Genomic DNA, 13331 nt, shown 5'->3' with positions numbered 1-13331 from the left:
TTCCTGCAGTTTTCAGAAGTTATTTGCCATTACTTTCTTCCTAGAGAAGAGGGAGGGAGGGAGAGAGAGTCTTAGAATCTAAGTGTCTAAGGCGGATCTAAAACTCACAGTCCCCTGGTTTCTAGACTGATGCCTTAGCCACTATATCTAAATACCAAAAGATTTATTTAAATTTTCGTACCTCCCATTTTGTCTATAGTATCACCTGGCTTGTGGATGAAAGCAGTTTCCGTTTCTATTTTGTCCACACCCAAACCTTTTCTCGGTACAGACTACAAAGTTCAACTATGCAAAGCATTCATTGTTTCTTTCTACCGAGGATATAGAGTTTTCTATTGAAAATGTATATCTACCTGGCAAGTTTTAAGGTAAAACTTTTTTTAATTAAAGTATTGTTGAGATTAATTAATTCCCTTAGTGGTATCTAAAGAGTTTATGCTATGATAGTATAGAAAATACTCCATACTATTAAGAGGCCTAATGATTTGACTACACTGAATTTAAGTCAGGTGAAAAAAAGTATTAATTGAGCAAAAGGAAAATTACATTTATGTTATCCAAAATATTTATTTGTGGTTGTATCAACAGGCCAACAATGTATATTTGCTTGATCTCTGTTGAAGCCCACCAATGATTTCCCCTACTGATTTGGGTGAATCGATCTGAATTGGCAGAATACCACCTCTGATTTTTATGTAATTATTAGCATTCAAGTTAAATAATATCAGGCAGGCATTAGAATATCATAATAACCCAACCCTCTAAGAAAAGAGTGAGGCAGATAGTATGAAGTAGTAGGCAATATTGTTAAGTTGCAGTGAGAAATGAAGTTTTCTGGGCCTTTCCACATAAAACGTAGCTTTCTTGGAGGAAATGCCCAGCCTGCTGGAATCATAAAGACAAGATTGCCCTTCCTATTGTGTGAGAAATATATTGTCTTCCAGCAGCATGTATGTTCTATCATGCGTTTTATTTTTAACCTAGAATGTTTTTTTTAATTTTATTTGAAGAATGTAGAGCCTTTTGTAATAAAATTATATTACCAAGTGCTAAAATGCCTTAGGGAATTATGAGAAGTAGAAAAAAGAAAATTTCCACTGGGACTTTAAAAAGTCTCTAATGTTTCTTTTTTTCATCTATTCAGCTAGTGTATTTCCTCCTGAGGAAATATCTACTTGAACTCAGTTAAAACATGCCCAGGATTACACATTCACATAAACTTTCTTTACATAAGTTTTTCTTTTATAGTTATTGAGATTGATAATTTGTTTTTATGAACCTCTGAATTACTTAGATACTCATTATTTTTTCTTTTCAGGGCTCATAAGGAAGCATTAACCTTGGCCCGCATCTTTTAAACTGTATGCTGTTACTTTCTCCATGGCGACTTAATGGTCAAATCCATTTCATAATACACTTGTGGACCTGAATTTTTAGTTTAACCTGCTGTTTTCACCAACATAAACCCCACCCATGTTTCATTCTACTAAGAAAAACATTTTGAATTGTTTTACCTACAATGAAGGGGTCAATTGTAAAAAAACAACAAAAAAGTTTTTCTAAAGTAGATTTTTTAATTATTCTTTTGGGGCTTTTGGTTTATACATTTGATATTGGAACAGATCTCTGGATGGTAAAGAATTTTTTGTGTGAAGGCCAGTACTTGAAAGGTATTCTAATATTGCTCACGGGACTGTATTCATCAATAATTATTCAGTTTTTCAGTTGTGCCTGGTTTAAAGAAGATGAGAATGAAAAGTTTCCTTGGACATTTTATCTATTACATTCTTTAAATGGTGGATTATTTACAAGGTAAGTGCAAAATTTTAACTTAGATCACCTATACTATATGTATAAGGCCATTAAATAATTTTTTAAAGATAGACATGATGTTAACACATAACGTGACTGCTTGTTGAATTTTTTCTCATATTTCAAACTATTATTCTTACCTGTACAAGCTAGGTTTCTATAAATAATTGTTTCATTGAGTTTATAGTAGATTTGCGTAAAGGAAGCACAATACATTTGGCACTTTAATTTGACATCCAGGACAGTGATCTACATTGGGAGTCAAAATGAAGATGACATGCTTGATTTCCCAAAGTGTGGAGGCAAAGCTAATCTATTTCAGCTGGTTTCTTTGCTTAAAGGTAACTGTCTTCTATGCATTATGTGCCAAAAACCATCAAAGGGCTAATAAAATAGGTTACAGTGGAAGACAAAAGTGTTTGTTGTACTAATACACAAGTAGAGGATATTAGATGTTACTACACAGTATCAGAAATCAGGTCAGCAATATCTTGAAGACCATAAAATCACACCTTTCTTTCATTTGTTTTATTTTGTTTTAATTATTATCCATCCAGTTCTTACATTATTCTTATTAGAGTTCATCCAAAGGTACTTTTTCAAGAGGCAATTGGACTTTCTCATTTTTCTTTGAAGACATTTTGATTCTCATCCAAGAAGCTTTTTCAGCTCTGACTGGATGGTGGGGAATGGAAGACCTCTGGAATGGCGTCTGACCATCCAGTGAGAACTGAAGAAGTTTCTTGGATAAGAAGCAAAACATCTTCAAAGAAAAATGAGAAAGTCCACTTGCCTCCTGAAAAAGCACATTTGGGACAACCTGACTTGGATGACCGATACCTTCATAGATATTAGAATTAATCTATTCCAGGCCTGTCAAACTAGCAGTCCATGGGCCAGATATGTCACGCACAGGCCACACCCATCCCAGCTCTACCAAGGCAAAAAAAAATCATGGTACGTCATGATCCGACCTGTGAGGTGATCGAGTTTGACACCCATGACTGTAAGCTGATAAATTTTTTGAAAGGTAAACAATCCAAACCTATATATTCATACAATATCCATAAGCCAATTTATATTTATCTGGCTTTCAAGAAGTAGAATCAAATGTAACTCATCAACTTCTCCTTAAAAGGTACAATAAATACATTACTTTATGAGATTCAGTGCAAGGCAAAGTCCAAAAGTAATTTCTAAGCTGTAATTTCTAAGCTGTGAAAAGTAATTTCTAAGCTGTGTAAAGTAGTCAGTCTGATTACAACACAGCTTGGAAAACAACAGGCTCATATGAATGAATACAACAGCCTGGTTTACTTGACTTGTTTTTTCTGGATTTCACAGTGCTTAGATACTAGAACCAGATAGTTAATGTTCTTGATTGTTTTATTAAAACAATCCTGCAGGGTTATTCTGAAGGATAAATACATATCCATATAACATAAGAAAGCAATGTTATCTTGACAGACGATACACTTGCTTCCTGCACAGGAGGCATTCTTTTTTTTTTTAATATTAAATGTTTTATTTCATTTTTCATTTTCATTTCATACAATCACATATATACTGTGCATGATTGAGGCCATATAACATTGAGCAATAAACACAACCCTCCTTGTATTCCCCAAAATACAAAACCAACATAGCGCTTCAACCCTCCATACACCCTTTCTTTCTCCCCCCTCCAACTTTCCTTTCTCCCCTCTAACATTCCCCTCTTCTACTTCCCCTCCCCCTCTAACGTTCCTTTCTCCCCCTCCCTTCCATCTCACCCTCCTTCCATTCCCCTCTCGCTCCCTCTCTACCCCTCTCTTCTTTCCCTCTACTCCTCGCTTCGGTGTATTTCTACTATTCATCAATATATTCAGCTTCTTATTTTATACTAAAATTAAAAAAAAAAGGCAACAGTATACAAGTGCATTCATGTTGTTTTAAAAACTGGCACAAACTATATTTCCCCCCTCCCCCCTCCCCCTATGATCCCACCTCCCTTCCCCCCTTCCGACTTCCCAGAGCCCGTACCTGGTATAGCTTTTTATCAAACACAGTCTAGAATGTATTAAAACCAAGTAAGTTAAAAGAAAAAAGAGGTAATAAAAAAAAACGGGGAAAAGAAAAAAAAATAAGAAAGAAAAAGTCAGTAAACTCTCTGCATTGAACTCAGCTTCTTACCATTACACAAACTTAAGCAGTTTACATCGTTCCTAATCTTAATTAATTAATTACCTGCAGGATTTCAAAATATATTAAAACCAAGTAAATTAACCAAGTAGGATTCTTCTCTAGCTAGGGGCCTTATCTCTTTATCTAAATATCTATCTGTTTCCAAACCCTTAATTTGTCCCCTTTATGCCTCCTTCCTCTATAACACGATTTAGACACATCTCAAATTCTTCTCTCGGTTTCCTCTTCCAACTCTTCTCGTCCCTGCCTCTGTCTGTATCCATATATATATATATATACATGCATACACACACACACACACACACACACACGCATACACATATATATATATACACACACACACACACACATATACATATATATATATATATATATATATATATATATATATATATATATATACATATACATACATATATTTTATATTCATCAGTACTCCTCTCATATATGCCCCACCTAGATCTCCTACAAACTCCCTGGATATATCCTTATTCATGTTCCGAACGGTGTATTCAGATAACAATTTTTACAATCATCAATATGCTTTCCGTATCATAATAAGCTCCCATTCGACCTCCAATACCCTCCCGCCTACACCACACCTCCCAACTCCATCCAAACTGGGCCGCGATCCAAGAGAACCCTCACCGCAATCTTTATTGAGGCATTCACAGGAGGCATTCTTAAAGGAACAGAAATCAGTTCCTTGATGTTATTTCACAGCTGCATTCTTGCTTTTTGGTAATACTTTCTGTTGAAGGAACATTGTTTCTATGGTGGAGGCAAAAGGCACTTTCATCTGGGGCAATATAGCATTTCAGATCCATTGTCTTTATCTTTGTTTATCTGCTATTGCTTCTCCACTTCTACATCTCCACTCTAGAAATACTCAGAGAGTAAGAACTGTATTTCTCAACATAGTTAATTAAAGCCAATTGTTGAAAAGTCATAAAATATACAGTCAACACTCTGGCAGCTGCAAAGAGATACTATAGCCCTATTTCTCGGTAGGATGAAAGCCATTTAACTCAATAGTGCAGCTGTTTTAGTAAAACAATGAAAAGCTGGTCATTGCTGGAAATTATATAGTTTTAAAGTATGTGAATGGAGGAAAGGCCCCTATGCTGATTTAATGCTCTTATTCCTACTTTATGTAGTAATAGCAATAGCACCTAGACTTATATACTGTTTCACGGCTCAAGGTTGCTTTGCAGCCCTCTCTAAGCGGTTTACAGAGTCAGCATATTGCCCCCAACAAGCAGGCTCCTCATTTTACCTACCTTGGAAGGATGAAAGGCTGAGTCAACCTTGACCCTGGTGAGATTTGAACTGCCAAACTGCAGCTAGCAATCAGCTGAAGTAGCCTGCAGTCCTGCACTTTAACCACTTCACACCTCAGCTCAAAGTAGTAGCTGGATCTCCATTGTTTCTACCTATGATGCAAAAACTTTCTTCTTGGAAGGATGCCTAATCAAAATAAATCCTGCTGCCTGTATTATAGCTGGGTGCTCTTGATAGTACTAGCACACCAGCAGATTATGAAGTAGGGATCAGACCTAAATCTATGGTTTCTCTATTGGCAATCAGACAAAAATCCAGCACAAAGGAGGCATTCCACCTAATAACAGACCATTAAAGTCATTAGCAACAATAATACTCTGCAATAAACAGCCATATGTTTTACAGTGTGCATATTTTTTTATTTTTGGGGAAGAACACTCAACCTTTCTAGTGTGCATTGCAAATAGAAATGGAACACAATTTTCATCTAACTTAGAGATGCAATAACCAGAATGTATGAATATACAATAACATCACAACTCAGTCACAGTGTTATCAAGCAACAGCAAAGGAATTATCTTATGAAAATCATTTTATCAGCAAACCCAATCTTCTATGATAACAGTAGAACAGTTTTATGACTTCTACCATTGCTACCATTGCAGACATCACTTGAATTTTTAAACTATTCTGACTTGGTTTAGTAACCTCAACCATTCTTTTTTGGTACTTATAACTACAGAGCAAAGCCACATTTTTCAGTCTGATGCCATGCAAACAAGTTGGTGAATATGAAAGAGTCTCACTGCTCTAAGAATTTAAAAATGAATTGACTAGAATGTAAACAACATTCTCATGGTCAAACATTCTCAGTTTTCAAATATTTTGGAATGTCTTTACAGTCTTGTGGGTGAATATATGAATATTTTTTCATTTCTTCCTGCATGCCTCTGTTTCCCCAAATTTGGTCTGGAGTATTCTAATCCTCTGAGCAGATTTGGAATTAAAAGCAACAGGGAAAAGGAAAGTATTTTTTGACTGCATTCTTCTAGAAAACAAATACAGTTGTATAAAACTTAAAACTTTCAGGAGTTGCATATATTGAATTTATGGAACCTTCCATATATAAGTATGAATTAATAGTAGTTGAGTCTGTTTATACCCAGGTGAAAAAGTTATTTTTATGATACAAACCTTACTGGGAGTAACTGAATGACCTCAATGAAGTGTATTTCTAAAATTGGTATAGGTTATAGCAGAATAGCTATGGACAGAAGTTATGGAATAACTGTTCTAAGAGAAAATCTTGAAATAATGACAAAGGGAAATTGGAACACACTGCAAAATTATTGTTTTGTCGTTCAGTTCTAATCCCTTGATATGATATAATTTGACAATGTAAATAATTTCTGTAGCTCCCAATACCAAATACTTGAGATTTGAATTGCAAAAGTTGTATAGGAGACAAGAATTAATCTGTCTTGAAATATTTAATATATTATTTGTTTTAAGTTTTATTCTGGAGGATATTATGTTTTAGCGTCAAGGATACTTAGAGAACTGGGGAGTATTTCTGGTTTCACGGTACTATAGAAAATGCTGCTGGGTAGGTTACAGCAGGCACTACTGTCAGTTTGCTCATGCGCACACTGTGCATGTGCGTGCTTGATGTGCTCTGTGCACGCATGTGCAATACAATTAAAATTGTTCTGTGCATGTGCAGAACTGAAAAACAAGGTGGCAGCACCTACAGCGCTATCTGGAGAACCGGTTCAGGGGCGTGGCAGGCCTGGGTCACTGCCAGTTCTAGCGACCCACGGCGCCAAACCATTACTGGTTCAGCCGAACTGGTCCGAACAGGTAGGAACCCACCACTGTAGCATGCGCTTAATACATTGTCAGATTTGAAAATTCACGTATGCTAAAAATCAATCAGAATGTTAAGCTGCTTTGAGCCCTACTTTCAATATTGATATATAAAGAATTCAGGCATATTTTCCAAGTAAACATGCACATGCTGAGTACTTTGCGTCACACAGGTTCCCTATGCTGTACATAATATATGAGAACTATTTGACAGAAATAATTTCAGTCTGCCATTACCAATAAATTAAGGCCCTTTTGTATGCAGTGGGAATTATCCTGTTTATATCCCAATGGGAAAAGAGGGACAATATGCTTTTAGCAGATGGATTGTAAAAACAAAAAATTGAATCTCAAGTCTTGTGATGTAAGATATGTGAAAGTAAATATGTGGATGGTTGGATGGATGGATTGATTCAATGGGAAGGACTCCTTCAGCAGTCAAAAGTGCACTCATGGACCACTGTTTAAAGCAGACAATTAAATACTTCCTGCAGGCTGTCATTTCACAAACAATAGCAATGTGGTAGCTGTCTCCCCCCCCCTTTCCATAGCAAGTTCCTACATTTTGAAGTGGAAGAAAAGATCCTAAACAACAGGTCTGATCATCTATCTAGCACCTCAGTATTGGTGATTATATCAATAAAACCAGTATTTTTTATTCAGCTTTCAGCATCAAGCAAATATCATCTTCCTTTTAATAAACTGTTTGGGAAGGGGCAGGAGGAGTGGTGAAATGGAAGATGTCGAATTCTCTATCTAGATTTTTACTTTAAAGAAAGTTATTTTTTCTCATTGTAGATACTACTTAGCATTAAAACATGGATATGAGGCTGTATATATACCAAACAGTTCCACCAACAGCAACTTATGCTTCAAGGAAATGGTTTATATAAATATCCTTCAGTTATTTAAAGCCTTCTTGGAAAGCACTCCCCAGCTTATCCTTCAGATCTACATTGTGATGGTATCTGATGACTCTACTTTTTCTCAATGTAAGTCTAACCTGCATTAAAAATGCAAAGGGGCAGTGTATTTATGTAAAAATAGTTTTCTGCAATATACAATGAAGATCAAGATTAAGGTTTGCAAAGTGTAATCAATTACAACCTTTAAAAGTAGTTTAATATTTAAGTATATTAATTCTTGCATAATTAAGTATTAAAATGTAATATAAAGCCTTCGTCAATTTTAAAAATACTTTACCTAGATTAAGTACTTCCACCAATTTGGGTACCTTTGCAGAAGAAGATTATTGGCCTGGTAGCTGATTTCCCTTTGCTTTGTTTCATGTATAGAGGCAACTAAAGACTGATTTTCAAAATTAGCTCAGTTTATTTTGCTTTTACTTTTATATTGGCTATAAATTGCTTTGGGAATATTGTCATCCAAGAAGGCTGCCAATAAATTTTAATAATCATAAATTTCAGTTCTCAAATCAAGGCAACATGAATTATGGCTGAAGATCTATTCCCTTTGGGGAATCCCATTAGTGCAGGTGGGTTAGTAGAAATTTTAGACAAGTTGTTCATCTCTTGTGTCATTCACCTTTTTTTTTTATTAAAAGTGTTTAATATAAAAATTGGCAACTTTTTTTGGCCTGAACTAACCCTCCCTATTTTTGCTTTCATTTAAAGATCTTTCCATCGCTTTGTCTTTCTGCAGCATTTCCTGTGCAACAGTGAACTTTCAGATAATTTTCCGAAAATATCGGCCTGACAAAAATGAATTTAGTGGGGTATTTTGCAAACTTATATATCTATTCTATAAACTCATGACATTGACTTCTTGGATACTTACCATTGTCTTACTCTCAATGTTGAACATTATAGGTTCTATTGTGCTGCTAATTTTTCTTTGGTTTGGAAATCTAATCTGGGTGATAACGCAAAGCACTGATTTTTGTAAATTTAAAACAACAGAATATGTTTACAGAATGATTGTGGCAATCATTCTCATGTTTACCTTTTTTAATGTCAAGGGAGAAAACACGGCAATTGTCCAGAGGGTTTATTATGTTTTTCGAATAATTATAACTGTAATTATATTGTGCATATGTGGGTACTGGAAATCATTACTTGATGAAAATATAGATTTGTCAACATTGATTATTATAATTGTGATCTTCCTAATATTAGGTATTATTTCTCTTATTATATATTATATTCATTTTCATCCTAATATTCATTGCACACAAGATGAAATTGATGGACTAGGAGTAGAAAGAGAAGACCCCTGCAGAATTAGTAAATTTTTGATACAATAAAGGATGCTAGATTTGGTCTGCAACAATATGTATGATTATTAGATGATGATGTATGATTGTTAGACTTTGGAAACTTTTAATTCTTTGCTTCCACTAATCTTTGCATCCACGAGCTAACAGTCCTAGTTGTACATATATAAACTAAGACTAAAATATATACATTTATAACAAAACTTGGAACAGTGTTTAGAAGTCTGATTTTCAAGACCTTCAAACCTATTTTGCTCCTTGACATTCAGGTAGGATCAGTGTGGTTTCATCAATTTATTTTCACCAAATTGTTTCCCTCACTGTCCGCTGACAATCCTTGTTATGGAAAAAACAAAAGAAGGAAGTATTAGGCATGCTACCTTGAGCGATGCAAAAATTTAATCTAATCCAGTGTTTCTCAACCTTGTCAACTTGAAGTCCAGACATCTTCAAGTTGACAAGGTTGAGAAACACTGATCTAATCAATACATAATGGGAGGATAGTATATAGTACTCTTAATACTGTCACTAGTAATCTTTGCCTTTTAATTGTGAAGACTGAAAGAATGAGTACAGATAGTCCTTGACTTAACAGCAGCTCATTTAGTGACCACTCAAAACGGCACTGAAAAAGTGACTTATGACCATTTTCCGCACGGCCATTGCAACATCCCCATGGTCACATGATCAAAATCCAGATGCTAGGTAACAGAGTCATATTTATGATAGTTGCAATGTGCCTCAGGTCATGACAAGCAAAGTCAATGTGGAAGCCAGATTCATTTAACAACTGTGTTACTAACTTTACAAGTACAATGATACACTTAACAGCTGTTATAAGAAAGGTTATAAAATGGTGCAAAATTCATTTAACAACTGTTTTAATTAGGAACACAAATTTGGAGCTAATTGCTGTCATACGTTGAGGACTAAATTGGACTAAAATATGGACTTAGGGCTCTTGAATGGCCCCAAGACCCTTTCAGGGACCACAGAATCATTATTTGCCTGCCTATGTTGAAAAATAATACAATTTTAAAATCCTATCAACAAACGTGATAAGTAATAGTGTTAGCTTATGCATCATTTTTAATTTTTACAGGAAATGTAGATAAATATAACCCATACAAACAAAATCTCTTTTGGGTCTTCCATAAAAATGGGAAGGGGTCTGAATGGAAAAAAAAGGTTACGAAAGACTGATCTATGACTTTCTCTAGGACAGGGGTGTCAAACTCGATTTCATTGAGGGCCACTTCAGGGTTGTGTTTGACCTTGGGGGGCCAGGGTGGGCGTGACTAGGATGGCATGACTGAGGTGGATGTGATTGAGGTGGGCCTTCCCGGGGTGGGCATGGCTCAATGTTACCCCTGTGAGGGGCACATGTGGTGGCTAAGTGCTAAAGCAGGACTTCCCTCAGACCCTCCCTTATTCTCATTATAATCTCCTTCCTTCGTTCCATTTCTTCTTTTCCCTTCCCTCTTCATTCTCCTTTCTTTTTCCTTTCCCTCTTTCCTTATATTTCCTTCTTTGCTCTCTTACCATTTTTCCATCTTTTTCTTTGTCTTTCCTCATTCCATTTTTTCCTTTCCTGTCCCTTCTTGCATGCTCAAATGCAAAAGGGGAAAAACATTTCATTTTGTTTTGTTTTAAATTTGTTTTGCTAGTGTTCTGCCAGCAAAAATGGAGTCTGCCCCGCCTCTGGGCTCCATTTTTGGCTTCAACAAAGCCTTCTGCTTCCTTGCGGCCCTTTGCCAGAGAAAATGTAGTGGGGTGGGTTAGGGTTAGGATTGGAACTCGTTTTCACTGGCAGTGGGCTGCAGGAAGCTAAGGTGGCCAAAAACAGGGCCCAGGGCTGTGTGCACAGCACCCCCAAGCTACATTTTCACTGGCAGAGGCAATGCAGGCCAGACCTTCACTCTTTCCAGGAGGCCCTATGGGTCAAATCTAAGTATCCCATGGGCCGGATCTGGCCTGTGGACCTTGAGTTTGACACCCCTGCTCTAGGAACTCAATAGATTTTGCACATCAAAATCTACTATATTATATGATTTACAAAATGTAAATGTTTCACCAGAGGTAGGAACTAATGTTGAGCTAATGTTGTAGCATTGTATTAACAAGTATTCAATTAGAGGGAATAATATGTAAGTATGTGTTTTTTCTGATGCACCTTTTTAATGTTTTGATTGTTTTCTGGAGTGTTTTTTTGATCTTCTTTTGGATTTTTGGGGAGCTTTGTATTTTAATCTTGTTTTGAATAAAATAAAACGTATAACAAAAATATTGTATGATTTACAAGTTATTGTGGACCAAGTCCACTCTTATTTATTTAATAAACTGTTATTCAATAATGATCTAGCTTGCTGCAGAAATTTTCTACCTCTCCCTATTGCCTGCTTTATGATGATCACAAAAATGAATTTAGTGAAAGAAACAAAGTTTTCTCTTATGCTCATCAGGATGGAAGATTCCTGATAATCATTAAAATATTTTAAAAGCTATCTGTGGTTTAGTCCAGTGTTTTTCAACCTTTTTTGTGCAAAGGCACACTTTTTTCATGAAAAAAATCACAAGGCACACCACCATTAGAAAATGTTAAAAAAAATTAACTCTGTGCCTATATTGACTATATATAAATGTTTTTCCCACGGCACACCTTACACTATGTCACGGCACACTAGTGTGCCGTGGCACAGTGGTTGAAAAACACTGGTTTAGTCCATTCAACTCAAAGATAGGCTTTCTTCCATGTAATTTCTTGATTTCACCACACGAGGGCTCATTTATTGGAACAAGATACAGATAAATACAGCACAGAGCAAAATTTAGAAGCCATTCTTGCAAATAAACAATGAACCCAAGGTTGTACTGGTTAGGTGTGTTTAAAAAAGGACATTCTAATATTTACTGATCATTTTCAATTAATATAAATCTACTTAAACAGTAACTGTTGCATTTCAAATATAAGTTGCCCTTTGCAAAATTAAAATGGTAAAAGAATTCGGAGATCTTACTCAGCTGTATGCACACAGTAGTGTCCACCTTAAAATTTAGCTGCCAATCTGCCAGTGGATTGTGCTTGACCTTGTCATTTTAATCTATCTGCAAATTGAAAACAAATGCATTCCCCCTTTCCCCTGCAACTCCAGGTTGGCCATGACATCCTGCAACAAGTATTTTAATAAGTTAAATGAAAGATAATAAACCATTTCTTCCTGTTTTGACTACTGTCAGTGCTATGGATGAGGGACAGGATTCCATGGTATTATTTGAATTACCCTGCTCGGCTCAATTGTGACATCTGGTGGTACTTGTGAGTTTACCCTATCTGTGTCAGAGGGCCTTGATTTATGAAGCTGTAATTGGCTCGCCAATAAACATTTGTCAGTGTAATGTACCCATTCAAACCAAAGCCTGCTTTATACGATCATATAAAAGAGCACTTAACTTTCAGCAAAGAATTGTCTGCCATCAAAAACACTCTATAAAGGATGGAAATTTATGAAGACTTAAGTACTAAAGAATGATCACTGGGAGGCCAAAGTTCATTCTGAATGGTTAAGGCGTTGAGTTCTTCTGTGCATTGGTTATTCATACTATATGTATCTCTCTTTCCTTTTTTAATGTGTTGTACTCTAAATCCTGGATTTGTTTCTTTTTCTTTTCCCTGGCGTAAATGTGACCCTATATTTTTTTAACATAAGTTACTAATCAATTACTTTATGGATAATTAAGACAACAAGGGTAAGATGAGAGAAAGTACGTACGTACGTACGTACGTACGTACATACATACATACATACATACATACATACATACAATTCAATGAAAATAGATTTATTTACAATTGCAGTTTGGCTTTCATAGACCTACACTGCAATTCTTGAAGGTGAAGTGTTGTATGATTCAAAGCTTACTACTATCTACAGCTTTTGCACAGGTCTGTTGACAC

The 13331-nt window shown here is 35.7% G+C and overlaps 1 protein-coding gene across 1 annotated transcript; it reads left to right on the top strand.

Annotated features, from left to right (window-relative positions):
• The first annotated feature begins 275 nt into the window (after positions 1 to 275).
• Positions 276 to 11647, top strand: XKR9 (XK related 9). The gene is made up of 4 exons (XM_014059761.2): positions 276 to 368; positions 1319 to 1812; positions 7942 to 8135; positions 8778 to 11647. The coding sequence occupies exons 2-4, from the start codon at positions 1520 to 1522 to the stop codon at positions 9404 to 9406; spliced, it is 1116 nt and encodes a 371-aa protein (XP_013915236.2). The 5' UTR covers positions 276 to 368; positions 1319 to 1519; the 3' UTR covers positions 9407 to 11647.
• The last annotated feature ends 1684 nt before the right edge of the window (positions 11648 to 13331 follow it).

This window comes from Thamnophis sirtalis, unplaced genomic scaffold (assembly GCF_051295495.1).
Source record: "Thamnophis sirtalis isolate CommonGarterSnake01/CBP01778 unplaced genomic scaffold, rThaSir2_p1.2 scaffold_2, whole genome shotgun sequence".
Classification (NCBI taxonomy): domain Eukaryota; kingdom Metazoa; phylum Chordata; class Lepidosauria; order Squamata; family Natricidae; genus Thamnophis; species Thamnophis sirtalis.
The sequence above is the reverse complement of the archived record's forward strand: the minus strand, read 5'-3'. Positions and strand labels throughout refer to the sequence as shown.

Coding starts and splice junctions, on each gene's coding strand:
- XKR9 (XM_014059761.2), top strand. CDS start 1,520: ATGAAGGGGTCAATTGTAAAAAAACAACAAAAAAGTTTTTCTAAAGTA. Junction 1,813..7,941: donor AATGGTGGATTATTTACAAG/GTAAGTGCAAAA, acceptor TTCTCATTGTAG/ATACTACTTAGCATTAAAAC. Junction 8,136..8,777: donor TGACTCTACTTTTTCTCAAT/GTAAGTCTAACC, acceptor TTTCATTTAAAG/ATCTTTCCATCGCTTTGTCT.